A 26,867-nucleotide genomic window follows, 5' to 3' on the forward strand; every position below is an offset into this window, starting at 1 on the left:
GTGTGCACAAAGACAAGCGGTAAGCACGACAAGACTGGACTGCCATTGCCACACATGATGGAAAGCTTTGATGTTTCAACCGGACAAACCTGCGTAACCCCTCTCCACCGGAGTGATGGGAATGGTCTCCAGCGCCTTTTCCAGGAAGTCCAGCAGACAGGGGCTGATGACCATTTCCTCCGGCAGAGTCTGGAGGGCCACCCAGGCGTACAGCTTGGCCGCCTTCACCCCGCCACTGCCCTTACCTTTGGCTGCAAGGACACACGGGAGTTTAACACCTCCTGTAGGCTCGACTCAATCTTAACAACACTTTTTTCGTTTCTTCAATTTTAAAATCAACTTGAACCGTGTTAATAAAATGTTATATATAACTTTGTTTGCCCCTCCCCCCCCCTCCTCTGTGGTGCGCATCAATATGCATGAGCCCAAGTTTGATCCACCCTCTGGATTCATGCCTTAAATACAGGACTAAATCACATGCGTTTGATTCGGTGGGGTCCTCGTCTAGATGTAAAATCATCACATCGGAGCGCCGCGGCGCTAAAAGTGCCGGTGATTACGGACGGTGCGCAGGCATGCAAGGAGAAACGAGGGAATGCTCAGTACCTGACGGGATAGGTGGGGGCGGGGGAGGTAGGAGCGAGTTAGTCTTGCTTTGGGCGGCATTGGGAGGGCCGCTATCTTTCATACCATACAGCTTCGACTCTTTGGAGAGCGTGCGAGGGAGAGAGGATCCGCGCGAGGCGTTGGGCGACTCCGTCTTCAGTGTCTTGGAGTTGTAGTGCAACTACGAAGGGAACAGCAAAAAACGGAAGGTTGAATCATTTCAAGCAAAAAATGACAACAACTTGCGGACACTTTGAATGCTACAGGCAGCTGACCTTTACGTCCACTCCTGGAATGTAGAATACTGTGGTCTCCATGTCGTTGGATTTGGTCTGCAGGGTGGAGGGACACTTCTTGCCGGCTAGGAGATGGGTGGTGGAGGTGTAGGTGGGCTGCAGCTTCTTCTTCTTGGGAGGAGACTCCTGGTCCAGACTCTTGAGGCTGCGCTCACAGCTCCTGCAAAACCCACAGGGAGACAGCGAGCGTAAGAGGAAGGTGCGCTCATGCCTTGTTCAATTTACTTGTCTGAATATAGAAGCTTTTTACTCCCCGCGTCCACTGAGGACCGGTTACGGCATCCCATTTGATCTGGCAACTCATTCGAGTAGATTTCATAATGCATGTGTTTGATTTGACTCCTTTCTAGACGTTATTTCAAAGAAATAGCAGGAGTCAGACTTCAAATGGAAATCTATTCTCACCACCGTAGTTATCAGAATAACAAGTGTGCTTTTCATCGTACTTCCTGAGGGAAATGTCCTCATGCTCTGGCTGCTGAGTAGTGGGGTGAAGGACACACTTCCCGCTGTCAATCTCCACGCGGACGTCCAGCTCAAAGTCGATGTTTCTTTCCGTCGCCGGGCCGCCGAAGCTGCGGCTGGCAGGTGTGCTCGGCCAGCGCTCGCTGAACAGCTGACTCACAGCGGAAAACCCGGAGGACTTCCTGTGAGACGCTTGGCTGGAAAGAAAGAAGAAAGGGAATGTCTAGTGAATGCTGAAAACCGTGAGGTTTTATTTATAGAACAAAACAAAACAATCATGAAAGAAAAAGCTTTCACGCAAACTGGAATGCGGGATTAAATGTGCCTCCTTTCATCTAACATTCATCACAAGAATACGCAAAGTGGGGCAGGAGGGGGGAAAGAAAGAAAAGAGACGACTCACATGGGCCTTCGATAGCTCGGCGGTCTCTCCCGTTCGAACTCGTCCTCCTTTTCCGAGTCTTCGGAGGACGACGAGGACAGGTCATCGCGCCTCATGTCGTCGTGCTGGAACGGAAGTGTGGGTGAGAAGACTACAGGGGTGCCGGGGGCACTGAAAACGGATCTCTGGCCCTCGAGCTCGAGAACAGATGGAGAATGATGATGGTGGTGATGATGGTGATGGTGATGGTAGTGGTGAGGATGGGATGGATCATCAATGGTGACTGACAACAGGTCTCCCTCTGTCTCCTCGGGAAACTTCAGAGAGGGGCAAAGAGTCAAACTCACACAAGGAGACGGCCTTCATGAAGCTCTTCATACTTAAAAAAACTGATGTCTTTAAGTATGAAGTCAGCCAATGAATCGTTACTTTGAAGGAGGTAGTGTTCTGTTGATTGGACCACAAGGTACTTCCTCTTCCTTCCCCTGTACGTGCGGCAGGTGGTCTGTGACTAAATGCCGAAATCAAATCCCGCCGCACGGTTTCAATGTCTTGTTTTACGACACGTCCAACGACAGAACACTACCAGACCGTATCGGTTCCCAAAAGGAGCGGAGAGGTCATGCACTTCCTGTGAGGAGGAATGAAAGAGAGACGGTATGAGACGAGGAAGGAGAGAGAGACAGAGAGAGAGAGAGAGAGAGAGAGAGAGAGAGGAAAGATGCCCAAGAACGCCTTCAAGTCTGCAGTCCTTAAAGACAGCTGGAAACAATAGAAACACAAGTTGAGGATGTTTGCTCACTGCAGCTGAAACTGGACTGGCGGTTCAAGTCAAAACGAAGTCTGAGTCCGTCATCGTTAAAGAGTTAATATCGGCTGCATTGTGTGGTGAAGACTAATTGAATGTTAATGAAGCTGGTATTTTCCTGCGAGATATGACCAATCAGGGCACAACTGGTTATTTTGCTATTAAAAGTTAATTGATTTACATAACAATAAAAAAAAAGTGCATTTTCATTCAACATGAAGCACCTTGTGAATCTTAATTATTTGATTGTCAGACGGATTAAACAAAAAGAGATATCAGATGTAAATTAGCGATTTATATGCAAAATGGAGCCTTTTAACATGAGACAATGACAACGTGTGCCACTAAGGGTGATGAGGGGGAAATACCTGTTTAAGGGATGGATGGGAAATATCAAAGATTTGTCTAATGACTGCATTATAAACTTGTTTCTTTCTTTATGGGAATAACACCAAATAACTGCAATTTTACATTATGCGCCGCTGACCTTAAAAGCCGGATGGATGTCCATCTGTAATCTGTATTTGATCGGCCATTGTTGGGTGAGAGAGAGGAGTTACAGTTGTTGTGATGAACAGCAGCTGTGATTCAGAGCCGAGCCATGCATAGTTGTTAGAACATCTGCATATCAATGATTAAGGCCAGTTGATTTGGATATTTAATGCAGTTTCAAGACAGGATGAGAATGCGTGGGCCCATAAATCATTAGCAGCATTCCAACTATATACTTTGTCTCATTATGCAAGAAAATCAATTTCCGAGAGCACGCCTGTGCTTCCAAATACAATCCAGGACCAATTCCTATCTCATATCTGGGTGGGCGATGGAATGCTGCTGGTATTTATCTCGAGAGTGAGCAGTAATAAAGACTGTAGAGGATGTATTTTGCATCCACATACAGCATCACATCAATCATAGTGGAACTAGGGACACAGATCCGGATTACAGTAAATTATCATGCAAATGAAGACACCGTTGTTCAATATAACATTGGCGTCATATCAATACAGCGGGAGCCAGCATTTCATCATCCTGTTTTGATTTTACATAATCAAAGTCCTATCAGCAGACTCAAGGTAATCACAGAGGAGAGGAGGAAACGGAGGAAGTGTTTGTTGCTGTTGGTTATGTATTCCAACTTGTTAAATTGAAGCTCTCTCGAGTCGTATACCTTGAATACTTCTCCTGGACTGACTGGAGCATGTGCAGCGTCCAGCGCCTGATTATTTATCTTCAATTGAACAAAAGAGTTATTCAAAAAAAGAGCTCATCCAAAATGAAATGTAAAATAAAAAAAATCCTCAGGGCGTTAACGGTCTCTTCCCTTTGAGCCGTCTTTAAAATGAACCCATGAGCATACGACATGAAGGATGAGATGATGATGTTCAAACTGTCAACATGAAATGGCACAAAACTCAAAATATCTACGTTTATCACACCATCATCGCCTCAGTTGCCGATTCAAAACAAAAGGGTCTGAAGAATACTCGCTACGGTGCAATCAGATCTGCATGAAGCTAAGTATGAGCTTAGCTTCATCTGCATGAAGCTAAGTCACGGTGCTGTAGCGCCCTAAGAGACGCTTGACGGTTACCGTGTCCTGGATGTTGAAGGTGACCCGCGGTCCAGGTGAGGACGCGTCCACGCGCATATCTGGGAGGTCGTCCACTTCCCCCATTCTGGAACTACGGACACAGTAAAGCAAGGTGACAGGACACAAACTGCAGGAGATGCATACGTACAAATACTTTAGGTTGGAAGTGACATTAGTACGACATTATGCAAAGACCATTTCTGCCAGCATTAGGAAAAAAATGTTGCGCAGTTTAATGACTCAGAATAATGACTTAGTATTTAAAAACAATGGCTTGTTATCTCAGAATAATTACTTAGTATCTCAGAATAATAATAATAATAATAATAATAATAATGGGGAACTTTCTCCAATTAATGACTTGGTGTCTTAAAATGTCAAAATACTTATTAGGGTTGAACTAAAAGGTTTGAAGCAGCAGCAGCAGCTTTTTTAAAAAAAAGTAAGTCTTTTCAATCTGATTAAACTTGGTATTTTTGCCCAGTTGCAGATGAAGATGAGGAAACACCAATCAGCATTGTTGCTAAAAATTTCACACAATCATATTCTCGGCTCTGTTGTTTCTACAGGCAAGCTATTACCCCACCGTAGTGAAGAGTATTGTAATATTTATATAATAATAATAATATTCCAGTGGTGTGATCCAAACATTTCCAATAACTTCAGAGCGTTGTGAAGTCCAAAAGTCTACATTTATAATAAAAAGATAGATGTCTTCACTTACAAAATTCACAACATATAATTGCCTGACTCCAAGTGTCCAAAGTCATTATTTATTTTAAGATCAGTAACTTATCCGTTTGAAATACTAAATCCTTATTATTAGATGAGCGAGCCATTATTCTGAAGAACTAGGTCATTATTTTGAGATTAGTAACCCTTTATTTTAAAATACTAAGTCATTATCTTGAGATAATTAAGTAAATATTTTGAGATGGGTGATGCAATTATTTTGAGATGCTAAGTAAAAAACATGTGTCATCATTGGAATGACTTGGGGGATCTATTTAGTTTCATCACACTGGCACAAATGAGCTTCTATGCAACATATATTACATTATTGTGGATTTCATAAAACACTGTGACCTCTCAATCAGAGCAAAAAGCAAAAATTGGTACTCATCAGATTCATTAATTCTGCCCCAGAGTTAATGTTTCCCAATTGCCTACAGCGCTGTCAACTGCTTTAACATCATTACTACATTAATTCTGAGACATCAGCATAATTACGATAAACAAACACGATAAGCACTTCCTCTCCTCTACGTTAGCTTTCAAATGTGTGATTCACTGCATCCTCTTTGTGAGAAGGCTAATGTGAAGCGTGTTCCAAAAACAGGTAGCGCCCGTTAGAGGTTACTTTGTCTTGTTTGTTTACAGGAAACGCTGGATGAAGCACCCTTAACAGTGTCACTTAATAATACGAAACCAGGCAGGGTAAGTGGCCTCTCCTGACCCTCGCTCTTTTTATTTTTTTTACCTCTGTCTGTCCACCCTTTTGAGAGGCGGTCGGCCGGCTGCCGTCGAGATGCTTTTGGAGCGGTTGTAGCTTGGTTTGTAGCCAAGACCCCACTTATCCTTCAGCGAGGCCGCCTGCTCAGCAACAAAACACAAAGTCAGACACAGAAAGCCTAAATGGGAGACATTCAGGCAAAGGTGTGACGGGTCACATTTGAAACGACAGTGTCCAAAGAAGCGCATTCACCCTCATGCTGGAGCGACGCAGCTTCTTTCTGACGTCTCTCCTGATGTCGTTGACGGCCACAGACTCCATCTGCTGATAGCGTTGGATCTCCTGGTTGATGGTGCCTTCACTTGCCCCCAATTTCCTGTGGTTAAGTAAAGAGCATGGAGAGAGTTTACACAGGATGGCAATGCATTGTACAACTTTTTTCTTCATTATTAGAATCGTTAAAATCTTACTTGAGGTCGTCGATGACCTTGGCCTGCTCGTTCAGCTCCCGGATGTCCACCACCCTCTTGGTGAACTTCCTCCCACGAGCGTCGACCACTTGGTTTCCCATTGCCATCTGCCTTCTGGGGTCAATGGTCTCCTGTTGGGGTCAAAGCAATGATGCACGGACGAACATATTTATCTGATAAAAAACGATGATGAGAAACAGAAAAACAAAGAAAAACGTGCTGATAAAAAAAAGAAGAAAATAAATCAGGAAAGTTTTCCGCCAGGCAGATTGAGAATACTCCCTTTAAAATCTATTCCGATTAGAGGTGAATTATTTTAAATTGTTAGAATTCAAATTACAGTAAGGTTATATGTAGTCCAATCCACACACCAGGTATCATCAATGTCACAAAACGGGAGAGACCACCACCACCACCGCCACCGCCATTGCATCAGGGAATTGTGTAGCACTAATTCATACTGTCACCCACCATTGAAGCTTAGTGAACAGGGCAGGGAAAGCAAATGCTCAGCAACACCATTCGTTATCATCGTGATAGTTAGTTAAAAGCATGACATAGCATCGCTCAGCATTTTTGGAATCAACAACCCTCAGGGGCTGGCCGAGATGTGGAGCCAGCGAGCAAAGTGATTTTTTATTTCCGACAGCCAAGAGAAGAGTTTAACACCGTGTGGGTGGCTACATACACAGGCCCAGGAGACGGGTCTTTGGGCCCTGGCACTGCCCGCTCGGAGGCGAGGCGATGCACAGTTTAAGTAGTCGGCTGGGACCGACACACTCTGAGGCCTGGGGCTGAGGCCCAGGATGTGGTTTACCAGACGCTTCCTTAAGGTCAGCCGAGGGCTGAACTGGCTCCCCGGACTCTGTAAACAACGGCAGGGACAAATGGGTGGAGAGGTGGAAGAACGGTCGACTCGGGTCAAGATTTACCTTCTGAAGCTTCAAGGTGAGCCAGGTAGGAGTTCGATATTAAAAGGAATAGTCGGATATTTTGGGAAATAAGTGGATTTTCGCTCTTGTGATGGTCTGTTAAATTTGAGGCTACGTTGGGAAGCTAGTTAGCTTAGCATAGGGTCTGTCCAAAGGTGAGGAAATGCCCCTATCAGCATCACTGCAGCTCACAAGGTAACACATATCATCTAAATAAAAACGTGCAAAAATAAGTCTCGTCTTGAAAGCTGTGCCTTCAGTGTGTGTGTGTGTGTGTGTGTGTGTGTGTGTGTGTGTGTGTGTGTGTGTGTGTGTGTGTGGCTTCGTTAGAGGCTTGATGGGCAGGTGGCACCTCGCACGGTAGGCCCTGTCATCAATGGGTGAATGGTACGTAGTGTTAAAGCGTTTCGAGTGGGCGGAAGACTAGAGCGCCGCTGTATAGTCCATTTACCGTTTATTTCCCAAAATGTCAAACTACTCCTTGACTTGCGTCAACAACCAGTGGGGGGCTCAATAGCTGAACTTCACCGTTTATGCTCTGTGGTTTTGTTTTATAACCGAAGATATCTATACGATCAATTTCTTTGGATTTGCCAGAGAACTTCATAACTGACGTCAACAACTGATCTACTGCTGGCATATTTTTCACAACATTAAAATGTGTCATCACACGTTTAAAATGGTATTTAAATGACAAATGAATAGCCCAAATTGAGAGAGCTGGGATGTAGATGAACTACATTAGTGGCTGACCATGTGGATGGTGGGGGACATGGAGTCGCCTTCATCCTCGTCCGAGAGGCCCTCCATGTTGACAGAGTTCAGGTCGGCGATGTCGTCCACGTCCTCCTCGCCCGTCAGCGACGTCAGCGTGTTTCCCAGCGCGTTGAGGCGTTTGCCGATGTTGGGATCCATGTGAACGTCGATGCCGCACATCTTCCAAAGCACGTTCAGAGTCCAGGTACCGGCGCTACTGCTCTCTGTTTTTGAGGAGGAGGAGGAGGAGGAGGAAGACAGGAGGGAGAGGAAAGACAGAGGAGGATGTGGATGAAATTAATGCGAAGTAAAGTTTGCAGACAGCGGCCTCGTGCTCATTGTGCACCTCGAGGGTGTGATCCATATTTTATGGACCAGAGCTTAGTTAAAAGAACTTGCCTGCCGAAGGTTGCCCCGTAGTCCTGGAACATACTTCATATGTACCATCAGGGACTACACCTGTACACAGAGCACACACACAGACACACAACCGCCAGTCAATATTTCAGAGGAGTTGTGTGCAGAGAAAGTCACAGAAGAATGATCAGATTCGACCTTGTGAAGTCCGGTCAATAATATAAAGTCCACAGTAAAACATGTATCTACACAAGTATAAAATATGTACCGCTTTGCTTTCGTTAAACATCTCTAAAGAGAGACTCGATTCCTTTAAAAAAAAAAGTTAAAACTGCAGCAAATGAACCGTATGAGAGTATAAAATTCACAGTGAAACACAACGCGTCACTCACAAGCATTCATGACCATATCTCCCCGGATCTCAGGCTTCCAGTCGTCCCAGGAGGTCTCGAAGCCCTCGGCGAAGCGGAGGCAGAAGTTCTTGAAGTGGCCTTTGCTTACCAGGGACTCGGAGGAGCAGGCGGTGATCAGTGTGCTCTCGATGGTCAGGACCATAGCCGAGCCGGTGTCAAAGTCTATGCTGTGGTTGGCCTGGTCGGAGAGGCAGGGGGAGAGGAGGGGGGTGGGGTTACCAGGGCCTCAAGGGAGGGTGAAGTTCAAGGAAAAAGAAGCCACTACCATGCGTACGCACAAAAAGGCAGTTAGCTGGTAACACTTCATTCTACTGTACTGTGCAGCCACTTCAAAAATGTTTTTTTGCTAAACCATTACATGAATTAGTCCTCACATCACTGCCCTTGTTAATGCACCAGTGAGTGAAATGTTACCACGCTTTTCAGTTTGTTTGATTGTGTTTAATTGCAGGATTGGGGGGAGGAGGCCCTGAATTTTTGGATCGACTCTATATTGGTCCTCAAATAGCGGGTCTGGATGCATGTCATCGTCCTAAACTAACCGACTATCTATCATTATCAACTGGATCAAAAACAGGTCGCACTCTTTGGATCAATTACTGCAAGATACCAGGTCATTTAAAAAATGCTGTCTCTTACACAGAAGAATATACAGAGTCCGCTATGTCATCAGAGTTTATACAACTCCGTGACGGGTCTCTGAAAGATTAGCCTAAAAAAAAAAAATACTCTGGACACCAACTGGCAGAACCTCTTTTTAGAGTGAAGTAATTACGCACCCCGAACACCTGCGACACCAGCTCAAGCTTCATGAGTCCTTGTTGTTCTGCCAGCTTTGTGGGCTGAGATTTTAATTGGTACAAAGTGGTGCGACCTGCCATTTTCCCAACAAAGAGAGCGCTCGTGATGCAGCGTACTCGTGGCATGGAAGAGTATTGATCACAGTAAGTCATTGTCCCACAACAAGCCATCACAAGAGACGTAATAAAGTTGTCGGTTACTTTTCGTGCATTTTTTTGCCGGCCTACTGATGTGCTGGCCCCAGCTTCAGAGTTGATGCCCTCCGTAGCTGGTACTTGTCCTCTCTATGGAAATAAGTGTGACATAACAGCCGGTATATCTCGTCTCTATGGACAGACTGCAGTATAGCATAGTACTGGAGGACAACAAGACAACTGATACGGACAATATGCATTAATATCCAGTGTTTCCCCTAAACATGTCTATGAGTGTGTAAAGGGGATCTGGTCATGTAGAACCATGACAAATATTTCCAATGTTGGCAGATACATTTGAATAATAGTTCATATATATATATATATATATATATATATATATATATATTTTTGGCATTATTTGCAGTCTACAGCACCTTGGTTTGATGAATACTAAAATGGCACACAGTGCATGTCATCCATATGGAGCACTAAGTGTTCATCATACAAAAATGGATTTTGTCGTACGGTATACCCGGGTATTTGGAAGTCCTAAAAGGTAGGATTTTTAAAACCACCAATAATACAGATGATCTTTCTATTATTATCTTTCTATTAAATACAGAGATGCTTCAGAGTCTGCTAGTGTAATACCTTGCCGGATGTGACGGCTTGCATTACGATAGCAGGAACAAATATACGTCGCAGCCACGCCCTAAAACATATCCTGCTTTACTCTCTATTTGATTCAAAATGGGACCATCATTTACTAAACATCATGCTGTATTAATAGGTAATGAATCAAGTGAGAAGTAGGGTCATTTTCTCAAAGAGTTTTACAAGTTTAAGTTCCTATGTCTTGCTTGCCACCTGCTGGTTAAAGTGTGAGTGTGAGAGTGTGTGTGTGTGTGTGTGTGTGTGTCCCAATGTTAACGACAACTTCTGCCAAAGGCTGGCCTGAGGTGGACTCAAGCTACTCATTATGGTTAAGTAGCCGCTGCTCAGCCCCAAACACCTTCATGTACCGTATACATGAAATGTGAAGAAGGTATGAATGAATGAACAAAGAGCACATTTAACCAACTCTATTGAACAGTAAAAAAAACTTGTTGCACACTCACGTTGCCATTTATTGCTGTATAGGTGTGTCTCGTGTTAGCGGTTGCTTGCGTTGCATTGAAAGTGTACATTATAGAGGTTGTTGAGGGGAATGAATGTGTGTTTGTGGGGCAGAGTGATGGACGGTCCGCCCACTAACAACTTCGGTAGGGGAAACACTGATATCAAAGCTGGTAACAGAGGAATTGGTCTTTTATGAAAGTAAAGAACAAAATTCAATTGTGTTTTAAAGGTTATTAATAAACAGCAAAATCCACGTCATGAACACTGGTACAGTTGATGTTGGCAAGAGCGGATGGAGATGATGATAATAATTTCCGTTTTAAATAAGAGGGGAAATGTTTTGCATTTTTTAAAGTTGGAAGAGGAATCTTAATAAGTGTGCTTTTACTACAGACAACACTTAAACTTATGTGCATATTTATACGCTCCAACACATCTGCAAACTGTGGCTTCTTCTAAAAATGCAACCGTGGTATTTTAATGCCAATCGAAGATGCTAAAACCTGTGAGAGTTTGTATTAAACATGACTGCATATGTAAATGTGAACATCTTTAACAGAATGACCTTGAAGCCAACAGATTGCAGAGCAACTTCAATATATGCACTTTGACATCGACGTCTAGAAGTAAATATGTAAAAAAAGTACAGTTCTACAATGTTGACTATGGAAGACCCGAACCAAGCGGGGCAGGTTACCTGGGATGTGTTGGTGATGGGCAGGCAGATGCCCAGGTCGTGGACGGTCAGTTGCAGGAAGAGGGTGCTGAAGGCCTGGGCTGAGGTCTGCTGGATGCCCGGCAGCTTGTCCACCACCTCTTTGGTGGCCATGTGGATGTCCTTGTTGAGGGCCAAGCGCTGCTCGTTCCAGTTATCGTACGCGGCTTTGTAATTCAGCCAGAAGAGCACAGCTGCAGGAGGGCATGCGGGCGGGGAGAAAGAACTCAGCATTAACATCCTGAACACATTGGCTTTTGAGACATCAGTGGTCCATTACAGAGCTTTTCTTTTTCAAGCAGCTTTGAGTGGGTTGAATACTTAAGGACACTGTGAGCAGTCTTATAACCCGCAATGTTGATGATGTCGTAAGTGTCAATAAACAACATTAATAGAAAATGTGTACATTCGTTACCAATCGTTGCAAAAGAAAGAAGAAAAAAGTGTGTGCTTTAGGGCGGGCTATCTTGTGATTGACAGGTGGCTTCCGCTACCAGTGTGGTATACGGCGTCACTACGTTCCCAATGTGGTCACTTCCGTTTACTGGTAGCAAAAAGCCAAGATGGCGACTGCCAAAATGACAAATACAGACCCACAAGGTGAAAACAATACCAGCCACTAACCAGAACATGTTTTGTTAAGGTACACAGGAAAAGCCTTGACATTTGCGACGCGGGGGAAAAGGTGAACTGTACCTCTGTCAAATGCCACCGGCTGGGCGAAAACAATTGGCCTGTGGAGCGTGATGAGGACGGCCTCCTTGTCCGAGGAGCCACTGATCTCCTCCTGCAGAGCGTTGCGCAGACCGATCCGTGTTCGGAAATACGCCACCTGGTGGAAGTCTGAGCCGGCCTCTTCGTACACCTGTAAAGCAAAAAAAAAGGGAGAAAGGGCGTCACATGGCGGTCTACGATCGTCTTCAAGCCGACTCCAGACAGCGCTTTCATTATCGCGAGGCCCGACCTGTACCTGGTGCTTGACTATCTGCCCAAGAGCCAGATGGAGATCTACTTGACATTTTCCAAACAGCTTCAGGTAACTGCTGCTGCCCCCGGGCTGAGCCTTGCACTGGATCCTGTTGGATAGCTCCAGCTCGATGAGGCCCGTCTCAAAGCGCACGGCTCGCATGGAAGGAGTGGTGGCGGTCATCTGGATTCCCTGTGTAAATCAAGAAAGCGGCGTTCGAGAAATTCCTCAAAGCTTAACGCTGGAAAGGAACCGTTTACTGGTTTTTATTCTGGCTTCGGCCACTGTGACAGACAGAAAGCGAACACGACGTACCTTGAACATGAGGCTGAGAGAATAAAGCAGGATTTTGGGCTTTTCTGCATCTGTTGAGAAGTCCGGCTCGTTCCACAGTGGGATGGGTTGCTCTCCTCCTGCACAGAGAGAACACAAGTCAACCTCACAGGCCCACATGGTAGTGCTGCATCACCTGTAATGAACTGGGGTTATGTGTCTCTGTGCCAGCTCTGATATGTGCCTGAAGTGTCCCAGAGCTGAAAAACCCCTAATGTGAATATCTACCACACACCATTGTCATTATCTTTTGCTATAAAATGGTGTAAAACTCACAGTTTCTCTCTCTCCTGGGCCATTATATCAATCAAGCTTAGAGAGTATATATAATTTAAAAAAACTGACGATCAATACTGTTGTGGACATGAACAGGGCTCTAGTGCCTTGGGTGTTGTTTTGTGTGGAAAACAATATTTTTCATTGACTTAAGGAGCAGCAGTAGGCTACAGAATACTGCTGGGAACCGTCAGAAATGTAGGATTAGATTAACTTTATTGATCCGAGAGAACAAAAACTGGGCCATTACAGTAGCAAAGGAAAAGGATATAGTTGTGTGCAGGTTTTGTTTTCTTACAATATGAGGATGAGGTGAAGTTTGCACTAGAAATGTAAAAGCGCGTGTTGGTCTTAGGGGCAGTACCTGAGACCTTCTGAATGACCTCGTTGACCTCCTTCATGAAAACCTTTTGCAGGAAGACCAGGTGGTTGAGCAGGTCTGTGGTCAGGTTGTGCTCAAATGAACCGATCTGCACATCAGAAGACAAGTGAGGGCGCGTTAAAGAGCTGCGTTAAAGAGCTGCGTTAAAGAGCTGCGTTAAAGAGCTGCGTTAAAGAGCTGCGTCGGGCCGCTCCGCTCTGTGTCTGCTTATCTTTTAGGCATCGTCCCCATCGGGGCGCCTCTTACCTCGGCCACACAGCGCAGGTAGTTGCCCTGGAGGTAGTTCCCTTGCTTTGCCGGGAAGTCGTCCGGCACCCGGCCCTGGTCCGAGTGGCCCTCGTGGTCCTCCATGATGTACTCTCCGGACATGGTGACTGGCGGCAGGGTGAGGCTGGCTGATGGCGGCATGGTGGACATGTCCACCGGGGACACTTTGGACTGGAAGCAGAGCTTGTGGTTTGGCAACTCAAAGGTGAAACTCGTTTGAGCCCCTAAACAAACAAAAAAACAATAAAAGCTTCATTGTTATTACTTATTCTGGGCATGCCTCAGCGTTGATATCAACACCTGTAAAACAAGACTACTTCCAGAACTAGAAGGAAAACATAAAATGTGAAATCCGTCTTTTCACAGTACAGGTGGTCGTAATCTGTCAAGGGAAAAGTCTTTGTTCTCTAATTAGTTTACATCATTGTGCAAAATCAATATCAGATCTCCTCTCTTACACACACACACACACACACACACACACACACACACACACACACACACACACACACACACACACACACACACACACACCTGTCATGCCATGGCTCTTCATGCGGCCCATTTTGTACTCCGCTTTCAGCGAGGGCAGCAGGGCGGCCCCGATGGTGATGCCATCGATCATGGCGCTGAACTTGAGGACGATGGGCTTCTTCTCCAGGCCCTCGGGGAGCTGAGGGAACTCGTTGGCTTCTATGGGGGTCTGATTGATGCTGGAGGCTTTTTCCGAGGGTTGCGGTGTTGGGGTGTCCTCCCTAGTAGGAGGTTGACTGTAAGGGGGGGGAGATGACATATTATGGTCATACGGAGCCGGGGGTATTATTTTGGCAACAAACATGCATATTCTTTGAGATGAAAGTAAATTAACAGAAAAAACACATTGACGAGAACAACACACAGCTATTTCCTGAGATTCTGAGGAATTTATTATAATATATATATATATTTTAACAAGGAACCACATCGGCTCACTTTGCAAATTTGGATAAACTTCCTCACACCATGAACTCCACCTTCAAAAACACTGCAGAAACACATGACGGCACAGCGTCGGGGAAAATAAAACGCGAAACCGTTCTAAAATGAGGATGAAGCTGAATCCATGCCGATGTCAGCATTATGCTCAGGAAATAGCACGGACAGAACATGAAAGAAAACCCGTATATGTATGTTTCAGGACCATCGATCCTCTCAGAGGCCATCTTTACCATGAGAACCCTGATTTAGACGTAACAAAAGCAAGAGGCGTTACCACGGTTTTGCACTCGGCACCTCCCATTTCCTCGTGTTGCTCTCCTCGATTTGGGAGTTTGTTTCTCCTAAAATTTGCCCTTTAATCCTAGATATTTTTCACAAATTATAAGCCACGTTCCGTCTGTTGCCTTGTTAACGGCTGGGCTGGATTTGGCATGCAGTGTTTTAGATTTGCCATCAAATGAGAGCCCAAAATGTATCGGGGTAAACACTGAGACACACTGAAACATTACTACTATTATTTGTATATTATGTATGTGTATGTGTGTGTGTGCGTTATTAAGGAGAGCCTCGCAGATACTGGCTCATATTGCTGTGAACATCAAATTATAGAAAAGTTGCTTAATATCCCAAGCACACCTACAAGCCTATAAATATATTAACATAATTCAGAATATTACCATGGAAACAGACCACACACCCCGGCTTTGAAAGCCGTTAACAGGCAACAGTGAGGATTTGCTGCAGTGACCTGTCACTTATGGAGATGAAAGACTTCTTATGAGGATCTTATTAAATGTAGATTGCGATCTAATGGCATTAGTGTGCTGCACGACCGATTCATTTGGGATTTTAAATATAGTTTCAGGTGTACAACATTTTAAATGTCAGTTTCTCATTACTTTTAAATGCTATAAACGAGCCACTTGAGCATCACTGGGTACATTTTGGACTTTTTAATTTTTCAATTACTCCGGCTGTGTTGCTGCATATGCCGTACTTTCTGACAAGGTTGGGAGTTTCTTTTCTAATTTAGAAGTTCAAACTTCAGCTTTCACACGCCTCTAATAAACTGCGTGGCCTAAATAAAGACACTCGGACCCATCAGGACAAATGTTTCCCCGATGAAACCCCAATTTGATCCCACGGTCAGAGCATAAAACCAATTATCAAATTCTTTCATCTTTGCCCAAATACATCATATTTTCCTGGTTTCCATGAGAGGCATTGCTGCCGTATTATGGAGCGCAGCAGTGTATAAAAATCTATATCGATATTTGTGTCCCCGTTTGTGTTTTTTAAACGAGGGTTCAAAGGCAAGATAAATGAAGGGCACATACACATTGGAGGGCTGGCGGATGAGGTCAGAGATTTGTTTGGAGAGCTGGTGGGAGCTGCGGACCATCATGCTGTGCAGAGTCGCCGGGTGTTGGGGGATGTTGATCATGATGGCGCCCACCTTGAAGACGGCCGCGTTGTTGGTCTTCAGGCCTCGCTGGGCGCTGTACAGGGCCTGCGACTTGGCGATGTTGCATTTGACCACCGTCCTGGAACACAAGAGCGAACTGGAATGAGCGGCGAGGCGGCGCATTTGCAGGGGCAACGACGCGGACAAGTGGGCGGACGTGCAAGCTGAAGTGGGACAACTTGAGAGGACATCAAACGGTGAAAGACCATGCAGATACGGGACGGCAATCAGCTACCTGGGCACAGGTGGAATGAGCAATCATAACGGTGACACACGTTCCACTGTGAATGAAGGAGGCAATGAATTCAACACTACGGAGGTTGAATGCAAGGACATTTGTCCTGACTGTTGTATCGGATACTTTATTGTCTCCCATCTTAGATGCCTTATGAATGTGATACTCGACTGAAATGTTGAAATATCAGGTGAAGGTATTTCAATATTTTGGCACCTGAATGAATACATTCTGCTTTCATGAACACAAACAGTTAACATCCGAGCAAGCGGAGTCCTGAGAAACCGCTGTAAACAAATACACGGATGACGGACACATGAAGGATGCCCAATCGGACAGCTGTGTGTGTGTGTGTGTATTTTTTTTTTTTGTGGGGATTCACTAATGCAATAACATACAGAAACTCTTGTTTAGCTGTGCTGGTAGGAGATGTTGGGAAATCCTCCAGTCTATGAAAGTGGTTGGAAGAGAAAGCCAAGAAATGTAAGGAAAAGGGGAGGAGGAGGAGGAGGAAGAAGAAGAGCAGAAGAAAGTGTGAAACAGTTCTGAGACACCATAAGGTAAAAAAAAAGACACAAGCAAGAACATTGAGGAGTCATTCAAAGCTAAATCGTGACGCTCATGTGCCCTTTTTTTTGGTTTTGATTGCACAAGGCTCTGGATTAATAAAGTAGCTCAAAATGAGAATAAACTAAGCCATCAAGGAAAACTAGAGAACCGTCTGGAAGAAAACATCTCAAAGCAACAGCTGACATGGCACACTGCGTTAACTGTGACCCACTGGAGCCTTAATTAATTGTCTTTGTGTGCAAACCGAGTTCATTTGAAGCAAAGCAAGGAAAGAAAAGATGCCAGTGGCACTCCAGTCATTCTGACTTGCATCTGCATTTCATACACGAGTAGCAACTACAAAGAGCCAACTTGTGTGGCCTCCACAGATTCAAACAAGTGCAGCTCAGAGCAGACAGTAGGAAGAAAGAGGATTACATCTCGGCTGTGTTAAATAGTTTCTTATTGAAGCCGCAGCAGAAGTTCTAAACTGAATCAAAGCAGCGCGGAGACGCATCAGTCTGTTTCAATGCATGACTACAAGCCTTGAAACCTGATTAGGGTGGTTATGGTTTGAGGAAATTGCTTGCAGTGAAAACAAAAACCTCTGTTAGTAATCACCCCCCCGGCTGGAAATGAGTCAGTAATTGGCTCCCGCCGAGCGCCCATCGCTTAAGGAAAACACTGCATCCGAGTGTTTTTAGTTTAAACTCAAGGATTTTACAAAAGGTACTTGACACTAAATTATCGACGTGCGAGTTCTGCTGCGGTGTTCTTGTATCGCAATTTCGATATCAATGAGCGTCTTAAAAATAAAAAATAGGTCAACATCCATTTTGGTGAAGATGGCACAAGTTCTGGATCTTTGAGACCACAGTTCGTTGTTCTCTTGGATTGCACAAAAATCATAAGAACATTGAATAAAACCAAACATTATTATCTACAATTAAATGGTACAAATTATTACATTAAAACAGCAAGGGTTAGGATCAATATGCTATTCACATACTTTCTTTAAAGATGAGACATTATTATTCATTTTAATATGAAGATTATTTAATAAGAGTTAAAATCACTCCTCTAATAAGCAGAAGTTAGAAAGCTTTTGTACGTACTGGATGTCAGGAGTTATGCCCTCCAGGAGAACAATGTTTACCCCTCCTATGTGAGCTGATGCACACGTCTCAGTCATTTTCTGGTGCAGGATATCTGCCGAAAAATAAACATTACATCAAACGGAGCAAACTTTGAACAAAGGTCAGTAGTAGCAGGAACTGTTTTGCCTTGAGTGGCCGGTGAGGTCGTCTCGGCCTCACCTTTCATCTTCTCCTTCAGGGTGAAGCTTCCGTGGATCTTCTTCAGCTCGGCCTCCATGGTCAGCCCACCGATGTCGGCCTCCAGGTGGGTGCGGTTCACCATGCCGATGCCGAACACGATGAGCGTGACGTGCTGCGGCTCGGAGCTTACCAGGCTGCGCCGCCGCCCGCCGGCGGGCTTGTTGGGCGTAGTGGAGGGGTCCTGCTGCTCGTTCTCAAAGATCACCTTACAGAGGGGCTCCGAGGGCCGACGTCCGCCTTCTGCGGAACAGAGAGGGTTTTTTAGTCCCTGAAGGAACTCATTCTGTCATTGCATCAAGGTGGCTTCTGCGGAAACACTGCCCCACCACTACGAGCTACTCTCACACTCAGTGAACGCCTCAGAGGAACGGTGGGTCACAACAGCAGCAAAACATAAACGCCGGGCTCACATTAGACGTCTGTGTGTTTCTGCTCGCGCTGGTCTGTTTCTAATGGATTTTGGAAATGTGATGGAGGGGAATGAAACTCCAGGAGAAGATCAAAAGTGTGCGTGTCATTCATATTGTTTAAAGTCGATTATCAGTATGGTTCTGGCTAGATTCGCTAGATAGGCGAACAGAGAGAGAACAGACCAGCAGCCGAAAATGCACCGCAATGAACTGATCCTGTAATATTACAGGATCAATTAATATAGAAATGCTTAATTTATAGAGCAAATATAAAGTAGAGAAACAGATCGGTACAGTATTATAAGCGCACTGTCAATGGTGATGACTTACAGCAAGTATTCATAAAATAAAATATTTTTTCCCTTCGGTAGGATACATGCGAATTAATGAGAAAACGTGTCATGTATGCAGTACAAATATGAATGAAAAATCGAACATCGATACAAGCAATGTATAAAAAAAGTAATTTGAGAGTCTAGCCAATGAAGCAGTCATGAAACCGTGAAGATGCAAAGACAGCAGAGGGTGTAGATGGAGGGGAAAAAAGGGAAGAAGGGAAATCAGCAAAGGAAACGTACAGTAAGCAATGCCTTCAAACACCTAATGTGTGCAAAGTGAAGCGGATCGGAAATGCATGGGTGGAATGAAGACAGGAAATTAGGAACTGGGTGACTGCTGGAAGCCGATTCCCACCTGAGAGACAGTTCTCTGGGGAGTTTTTCTCCAGGATGCCAGTGGGATCGGAGATGAGCGAGTAGAAGTTGAGCAGCTTGTACATGTTCTGCCAGCATTCCGCCGACGGCTCGCTCTGCTCGGACACCGTGATGGAGTCCGAGTCGTCCATCTGGATGGCCATGTGGTCCGCCACGTCACGGGAGCCCTTCCTCGACACCTGTAGGCGGAACGAATGGAGATGTCACAACGAGCATCGTGGGTAAGTAAACTGATATTCTGCTGTTGCCCTGCCGTTTACTGGAACGGAGTAGGTTACGAGCCTGGAGGCCGTCACGACAGACGGAGAATGAGATCTCTGAGATGACATCATCGACTCGTGACAGTGCCTTCGGTAAACAGGAACGTTATTTCTGAGGTAACTGCGTTACTTCCAGAAGCTCTGGCTCATTTGTGGCAGTCTGTGCAGCACATGTTTAAACTGTCAAACTAATATAATGCTCTGGTGTGAATATATCAAATCAATCAAGCGAGGCAGGTTTATAGAGAAGATTCTACAATATATTATTTTTAAAGTTTTGTCTGAAAACTAGAGACTGAAAAAAATACTTTGGTCACCAACATCTGATACTGTGTTTCTCTGAACGGTGCCGGTTCGGAGAAAATCTTATTATCTTCTGGCTCCCTCTAGAGTTTGTGTGTAGAAAATTAATTTTGTGATTTACTGATCATATTTTAAAAAGGGTCTGAGAAATGCTTTCTGGACTTTGAAATGTGTGTAAACCCTCAAATCCATTGCGGCCTTTTCAAATATGAAAACATAAACATGGTATCCAATTTTCTTTTTTCTCCGCTTGCAGAAATCAAACTTGACCCGTTTAAAGAGTGTACGCTGTCGAGGTTGGACGTCTACGTTGCTTTGCGATGCCATATCACGATTTTAAATCATCTTTTAACATCACTTCTCTAAATATATAGACTCAAATCTCTCTGTTACCTTAGAGGTACGTCTCTCCGATCGCCCGAGGGAGGTGCGTCCTCGGGGCTCCCTTCTCCCCAGCGTGTCCATGGCTGACGGAGGCCCGTTCGGTGGCAACCCCCCGGCCATGCCGGCTCCTCCTCCACCTCCTCCGCCCACCCCTCTCTTGCTCTTCAGGGTTTGGGTCCCGCTGCGCCCCGCCCCGTTGAGGCTTCCCCGGGAGCTGCGGCTGAAGTCGGAGGACCGGAAGTGGCGGTACGGCCGGGCCTTGAAGGTGGGCGTCGGGGAGGCCGAGCCGGCGGTGTAGCGGCTCAGCTTGATGTCCGTCTGCGTGGCCTTGATGTCGTCGATCATGGTGCTGAACTGGTGGATGAGGCGCACCAGGGCCATGTCCACGCGCTGGCTGATGGCCTGGCAGGCTGTGGTGAAGTCGCAGTGGAACGTGTTGTAGTGGCGCCGGTTGAGGTCGTGGAAGGACAGCGGGGCGGCGGTGGGGCCCTGCGGAGCGCTGGTCGACTTTTCCATCACCACGGCGTTCAGGCTGAACGTCTCGATCAGCAGCGCCGGCTTGAACTCCAGCGGAGGGAGGTTCACCAGGCCTTGTCTAGAGGCGGAGGGTTGCGTCTGCGTTAAGCCGACATTCTACACTAAACTAAAATAACAGAAAGGAATGAACCTCTCAATCACGCTGCGCTATATCTCACCTCCTGGATCTTTTGTTCTTCCGCTCTTTGGAGGTGTCCGAGTCGACGATGTCTGCTCGGAGACACTCCAGGTTGCCAGAAAAAGACAAGTGCTCTCCAAAATACATCTTGTAACTAAGAGGAGTGGCGTCTTGGGCCTGGATGCCCGTGTAGCTCAGCAGAGGCTTGAAAACGACCTGAGGGTGGGAAACAGACACAGAGGCACAAAAATGAAGACAGCTGTCGGAGCCCCGCGGAAAAAGAGTTTGCAACGCCCACGCCGAAAAACAAGAATCAAGGCCAACTTATAGTACTTGTAAATACAAATCAACCAGGCGCATTTACTGTTTAATCCGCCACTCAGACAGGGATTCCTTTCTCTGTTAATTGCCTGCCTCAGGGAGGTTTAGACACATAACAAATGACAAAGAAAGGCGGACAGGTCCACGGCACCTGAGCGTCGGCCAGCTGAACGGCAGCGGGGCACTGGTTGCCTTCCTCAATGTAGGCCATTTCGTCCTGGCTGGTGCTGTGCTGGGAGTGCTGGGAGGGGGTCCCGTCCAGGGTGTTCTGGTCGCTGGACAGCACGGTGTTGAAGTCCGATGCGGAGGGGATGGTGGGCAGGTTACACGTGCCACCTGTTGGGGTGTGGAGGAGAGGTTTATTTCTGCAGGATGACGTGCACGCCAGAGCATGCGAGCAGAGAAGCAGCACCACGATAATGGACATGTAAATATAAGCTGCAGCGAGCGAGTAGAGTACCGCAGGGGGAAACACTCCACTTCCTCTCCGCAAAAGATGTTCGGAGCGAATTAAATGGAACATCGCGGGGGAGCGTTAAGAGGAACTTTATGGCCGTTTTATGCGCGATTTGGAACCCTAAAGAGCCGCATCACATCCCGTCTGTGAGGAGCTGCCGCGGCTAAATTGCTGTGCCGTCGCTGACTGATACCTGGGCGAGGGGACATAAGGAAAAAGCTTTATAGTCTTGAAATCCAGCACGACGATAACAATCAGACGTGTTCTGCTTGTACCTTTTCAAAGTAAATACAAATACTACTCTCACGCCAAGCGTCCACACTAATCCAGCTTTTTAGACCCCACTTAAAACGGAGACTTTTGGAAACTATTACCCCGTTTTAGTCTGTTTTGCATGTGCGGAAACAGAGAATGTCCCGCCCTGATTTGTCACACCTCCTTTACGTGAACCTTTTCTGGGGAAAAACAAACGACATCAGCCTTGAATGTCAGTGATCATTTCAACATAGATAACATAATACAGCTGTTGCCGACCTTGTTGTCGATGCCATCAGCTGTTGTGTAGTTAAACATTTCACACAACAGCTGCCGACACGAGCAGGAGGCGAGCTACCATTAAAGCAATTTGGATTTAATTTGCCACTGTCGTTCTTCCCCCGTAATATTTCTTTGCAACTGAGCAACCAACCAAGTAGTCGATCTGCTTCCTGTTTACACTGGCACTTGCGTGCCTGTATAAAGTGGGAGGTCATGTGATACACGTTATCAGGCGTGCGTTTCAGAACTGCTTTCCGTCGGTACGGCCTTTGAGCGTGGATGTAGCCGCAGAAGATGAGTGGGAGTGCAGAGGAGCAGAGTGTGTAATGGTGGCGGGAAAGGAAGAAGTGCCGTCTGTAATTTCAGAATCAGCTAAAGCTATAAATTGAGGTTTACGTCGTTTGCTCAAACTGCTGTGAGATCGACACAGTATTAATTGTTGACTCTATATCTAAACAAGTGCCCTCCAGCATCAATAAAAGGTCATTTTTGTTTTATTTACCAACAACACACCTGTTTCCAGGTGTTTCTGTGGGTTGGATTCACGCAGAGCACAAGGAGACTATTGAGCTAACAAAAAGGGGGACAAACCAGCTGCTAGCTGGCTAACTAGGTCATCACCGTCATCAGCACAACACTGGGCAACAGCCCCTGACCTCCTTCTGGACTGTGAACCGTCGGCAGCGGTTGGTACTGGTAATGGTTGCCAGGGGAATCCAGTGGGTCTAGTGAATCGGCAACATTAAAGGGATCCTGTCCCGTCAAAGCTACTGTACAAAGTGAAACGTGGAGGTGATTTGAACAGCATTACTCCACAACATCTACTCATGAAAGAAACAAATACTGTGCGTCTCAAGGTTCCACAGATATTATCAGTCAGCAGATAAACACTGACATATAAAAAGGGATATTCGGATTAGTAGAAGGGCTTTTTTATAAACATACGATTAGTATTTGACAAATGGAAAACACCCCCACGAGGCAGATGATGTCTGACCTGTCTGCAGGCTGTTGTGCTGGGACCGGTTGACGGGGGAGTCCTGGGTCACGGCCCCCGTCCGGTTGCCCACAGCGTTGGACATCCAGTTGTAAAAGCTGACTGAGGACGGCTCCGACAGCAGCGGGTGCTCGGTCAGCATGTCTGCGCCTAAACTGTTTCCTGAGCGCCAAAAGAAAGGGATTGAGAGAGCACATTACATCATGGAACATGCATGTATATGCATATGTGTATATATATATATACATATATACACACATGGATATGGATGCATAGCACAGACTGCTGTTCACGGATCATTTCCATCATCGAGGAACGTGTGGTTTATGTCCATTTAAAATGTGGCGCCAGGAGGGGTTGTTGAGAGTGTGAGAGCAGGTAAATAACTCATGGCAGACTGACTCTGCATAATGGTTCGCCGCGGGCCTCCAGGAGGGACCAGGCTGGGGATCTATTTTGGGTTTGGTTGCGTTCACATTACTGGACGGTAGAGGTCAGTCTTGCAGCAACAATGACAAGGAGACGCTCACACACTGTGCTCAAGTGAAGGCCACTCCGCAGTAACCAGAACCTTCCACGTCCTTTTAGCGGTGGTACCTGTGCGAGTGAGGGAGCCGCTCTTGGCCGCGGCGGCGGCGGCGGCAGGCGCCTCGTTCCTCTGGGGCATGCCCTCCAGCAGGTTGTGCAGACTCCGAAAGCTGCCCGTCAGATTACTCAGGAGGCTCTCCTTCCTGGGGCTGTCCTTGGCTGGCAGGCAGGCGCGGCTGACGTGGGCGGGCGAGTCGGCCGCCGTGTCGCCGCTGGTGTAGCTCAGCGACTGGTACGGATGGGAGCCCTGCGTACGGCAAAACGCACAGATGATGTTGGCGCCTGTGGCTCTTTCATATTTCAAAAAAGGAACGGCAGTCGACTCACCTTCCCACCACAGTCAGGACAGCCTCGTCCTGAGACGTCCCTTAGTGTACAGTACTAACTGGTGTTCATTTGGGCTGCGACTAATGAGGATTATTTCATCGATTGGTTGATTCAACATTTTAATTCATGCTATAAAAATGAAAATTATTGTATTTAAAAGTAATTGATTCATTTCCTGTCCTTCGACTAATCAAGTAGCACTTTAGTAGCACTTAGATGGCACATACTGACAGCACTTTGGAGTTTAACTTTATTGAAATTGTACTTTCTTGATTCTTGTTGTTCTGAGTTTGTCCTCATGGTTGAATGCACTTATTGTAAGTCGCTTTGGATAAAAGCGTCAGCTAAATGAAATGAAATGTAATGTAATCAATCAACTAATCATTTAGACTTTCCTGTTTTTGGTTGAGTGCGTTTGTGGTACAGCAGCCCTGAGAGGCTGTTGAAACATTCTGGGGATCCACTTCCTAAATTTGATCTAAATTGTTTTCTCTCCTGTGTTTATGACTTAACAGGCACCTCGTGCATCACTACCACATGTTCTAAACAGGACCGACAAAAACTAAAAGCAAAAGATCGCAAATAACAAAGCTACAGGTTCAAAACAACATATTAATTAAGAAAGCGGTGGTAATAATGTGATAATAAAATTATCAATAAACCTTAGGGAGCTTGTTTAACAGGTGAGGAGCAAAGAAAGCAAGAGAAGAATTCTCTTGCTCACAAAGGAACCTTAATACATTGGATTTGGGAACATTTTGGAAAAGGAGTAATACGTTAATTGGGTAATTTCCCAAATAATTAAATAAAAATGTTTGATCTCTGCCTAATTCACACATTCTCTATGGTAGAAATATGTCATGCCCTCCCATCAGGCATCGGCTCAAAGAACTTGTCGACTGCATATCTTATGTTAATTTTTGCATTCCCCATAAACAAATGCTTTCCAGTAATGTGTATATATTTCTTTTTTCTTAATCCTCTAAGATGCAAAACTGCACATCTTCAGGTTTTTCCAGCTGTTTTGACAAAACAAGGCTTTCAAAAAGACATCATAAAGGGCTCTGGGGACTTAAAAAAGAATTGCAGATTAATCCACAATGTAATGGGAATAATGTCATTCGGTGCCCTTGAAATGTGTAAATGTGTAAGAGCCTACACAACAGATAACTGGGACACAAAGAGACACGAGCGCTCACAGCTGTACCTTTATCCTGAGTGCAGACTCGTTGTGCGCATGCGACTTGGACAGTTTCCTCATGATCTCCACTCCGCTCACAGGACCAGAGTTCGCTTCCTTGGGCGGAGGTCGACTGCATGCTCCCTCCAGCAGCATGGTGTGTTCACTCACTGTGGCTTCACAAAAATAACATCATATAAAACTCATAGAAGGACCGTATGAACGCTGCAAAATGAAAAAAAAAAAAAAGTGTGAAGACTACATCACGCGTGTCGAAAATCGTGATAACACTCTACTTATATCCGCGCAAAACACAGAAGTTGAGGTCAGGAGATTCGACGGTCCATCTGTGCAAACCATCTCACAGATGCTGTTGGGTCAAAATGGCGGTTAGCGCATCGAAAGCTGCGAGTTCCCACCTGCGTCGAATTCAAATTCCGCTCCGTCGGCGCTGGTGTCGCTCTGCAGCGCGGCGCCGTTGTCCAGGCCCAAGATGGTCTCGCCCAGGCTCTGCTGGGGCTCCTTGGGTTTCGCGAGCTGATTGGGCCTCATCAGACCGATGGCTTTGAAGCCCTGGGTGACCACGATAAATTTCATCCACTGTCGGGCCAAAGCGACCAGGCCCTTCTTTAGAGTCACAAGGGCTGGAACCCCGTCATTCTGGGACGGACAAGGAGACGATAAAATAATGGGATCAGTGCCACCGGTGAGGGATTCATTAAAACAGCGAAGCCGGGCCAAGAGCACTTGAGACCACTTCAAATAATTGCTGGTTATTTTGTGTAAACCTGACTCCAAAAGGGGCCGTATCCATTATATCAGTCAATTAAGGAAATGCGGAGAGACGGCAAAGAGAGAGAGAGTCGAGACGCCCGGCACTCACCATGGTCGCCTCCTCGATGACGGAGTAGTCGGCCTGCTGCAGGTAGCGGTGCAGGATGTTACAGAGCATGCAGGAGGGATTCTCATGCAGGTAGCGAGCCCGTTTAGTCACACGGTTGTACTTGCTCCGGATGGGGATGTGGATGCTCTTTTTCTGTCGGGGAATGACAACAAATTAAAAGCGTAAAACTAGTGCACATGAATATTGAGTAAAACTAGGCGTTCCATGGAACTGGTTTGATCAAAGAAAGAAACTAATGCTGATTCTTTAATGCAATCAGAGGATATATATATATATATCCTTTATATATGTGTGTGTGCATTTGTCCGGGTCTACGGGTGCATTGCTGACCTCAAGCGCTTCGGTCATGATGCAGCCCATCACGGCGCACACGCGCAGGGTGCCCTCCATGGTCAGCTTACGGAGTGAAGATTTGAGCTGGTCGATGGGGACCAACCAGGCTCCAATGGCGGGTGTGGCTGTGCTGAGCAGATTTAACTGCCTGTAAACACAACAGAGAGTCAGAGGAACTTTGATCACTTTTTTGTTTCTCCCGTTTCAGCTAATGTAATTTGTCATCAGTGATGTTAACAACTTTTGCCATGTTTTTAATCACACAAGTTTGTTTAAGAATTGCTTTCTGTCCCTTTATTCTCAACTGCAGACACGAGATTATGTGTCGGTTAGTTGACCCTCACTACAAAGCTCAGAATGTACCCGACCTATTGAGCCAGACAGGTTTGCATCAGCAGCAACGTT

General features: G+C 45.8%; 1 protein-coding gene across 1 annotated transcript in view; it reads right to left on the bottom strand.

The window, feature by feature from the left end:
- Window positions 1-26,867, bottom strand: part of kiaa1109 (KIAA1109) — a 66,565-nt gene that overhangs the window by 12,279 nt on the left and 27,419 nt on the right. The window contains exons 40-72 of the mRNA XM_079216840.1: window positions 26,460-26,610; window positions 26,109-26,261; window positions 25,645-25,885; window positions 25,253-25,401; window positions 23,728-23,965; window positions 23,131-23,292; window positions 21,291-21,475; window positions 20,859-21,034; window positions 20,173-20,758; window positions 19,197-19,395; window positions 18,073-18,333; window positions 17,872-17,965; window positions 16,606-16,656; window positions 15,845-16,051; window positions 14,064-14,299; window positions 13,509-13,753; window positions 13,245-13,350; window positions 12,587-12,684; window positions 12,275-12,463; window positions 12,001-12,169; window positions 11,287-11,498; window positions 8,512-8,710; window positions 8,162-8,221; window positions 7,760-7,986; window positions 6,075-6,205; window positions 5,857-5,980; window positions 5,632-5,744; window positions 4,152-4,242; window positions 1,771-2,066; window positions 1,349-1,564; window positions 882-1,062; window positions 607-787; window positions 90-251 (exon numbers count right to left, since the gene is read on the bottom strand). Of these exons, the coding sequence (XP_079072966.1) occupies window positions 90-251; window positions 607-787; window positions 882-1,062; window positions 1,349-1,564; window positions 1,771-2,066; window positions 4,152-4,242; window positions 5,632-5,744; window positions 5,857-5,980; window positions 6,075-6,205; window positions 7,760-7,986; window positions 8,162-8,221; window positions 8,512-8,710; window positions 11,287-11,498; window positions 12,001-12,169; window positions 12,275-12,463; window positions 12,587-12,684; window positions 13,245-13,350; window positions 13,509-13,753; window positions 14,064-14,299; window positions 15,845-16,051; window positions 16,606-16,656; window positions 17,872-17,965; window positions 18,073-18,333; window positions 19,197-19,395; window positions 20,173-20,758; window positions 20,859-21,034; window positions 21,291-21,475; window positions 23,131-23,292; window positions 23,728-23,965; window positions 25,253-25,401; window positions 25,645-25,885; window positions 26,109-26,261; window positions 26,460-26,610 (6,089 nt within the window). The remainder of the gene's footprint in view (window positions 1-89; window positions 252-606; window positions 788-881; window positions 1,063-1,348; window positions 1,565-1,770; window positions 2,067-4,151; window positions 4,243-5,631; window positions 5,745-5,856; window positions 5,981-6,074; window positions 6,206-7,759; window positions 7,987-8,161; window positions 8,222-8,511; window positions 8,711-11,286; window positions 11,499-12,000; window positions 12,170-12,274; window positions 12,464-12,586; window positions 12,685-13,244; window positions 13,351-13,508; window positions 13,754-14,063; window positions 14,300-15,844; window positions 16,052-16,605; window positions 16,657-17,871; window positions 17,966-18,072; window positions 18,334-19,196; window positions 19,396-20,172; window positions 20,759-20,858; window positions 21,035-21,290; window positions 21,476-23,130; window positions 23,293-23,727; window positions 23,966-25,252; window positions 25,402-25,644; window positions 25,886-26,108; window positions 26,262-26,459; window positions 26,611-26,867) is intronic.

Source organism: Taurulus bubalis, assembly GCF_910589615.1.
Source record: "Taurulus bubalis genome assembly, chromosome: 4".
Taxonomy (NCBI): domain Eukaryota; kingdom Metazoa; phylum Chordata; class Actinopteri; order Perciformes; family Cottidae; genus Taurulus; species Taurulus bubalis.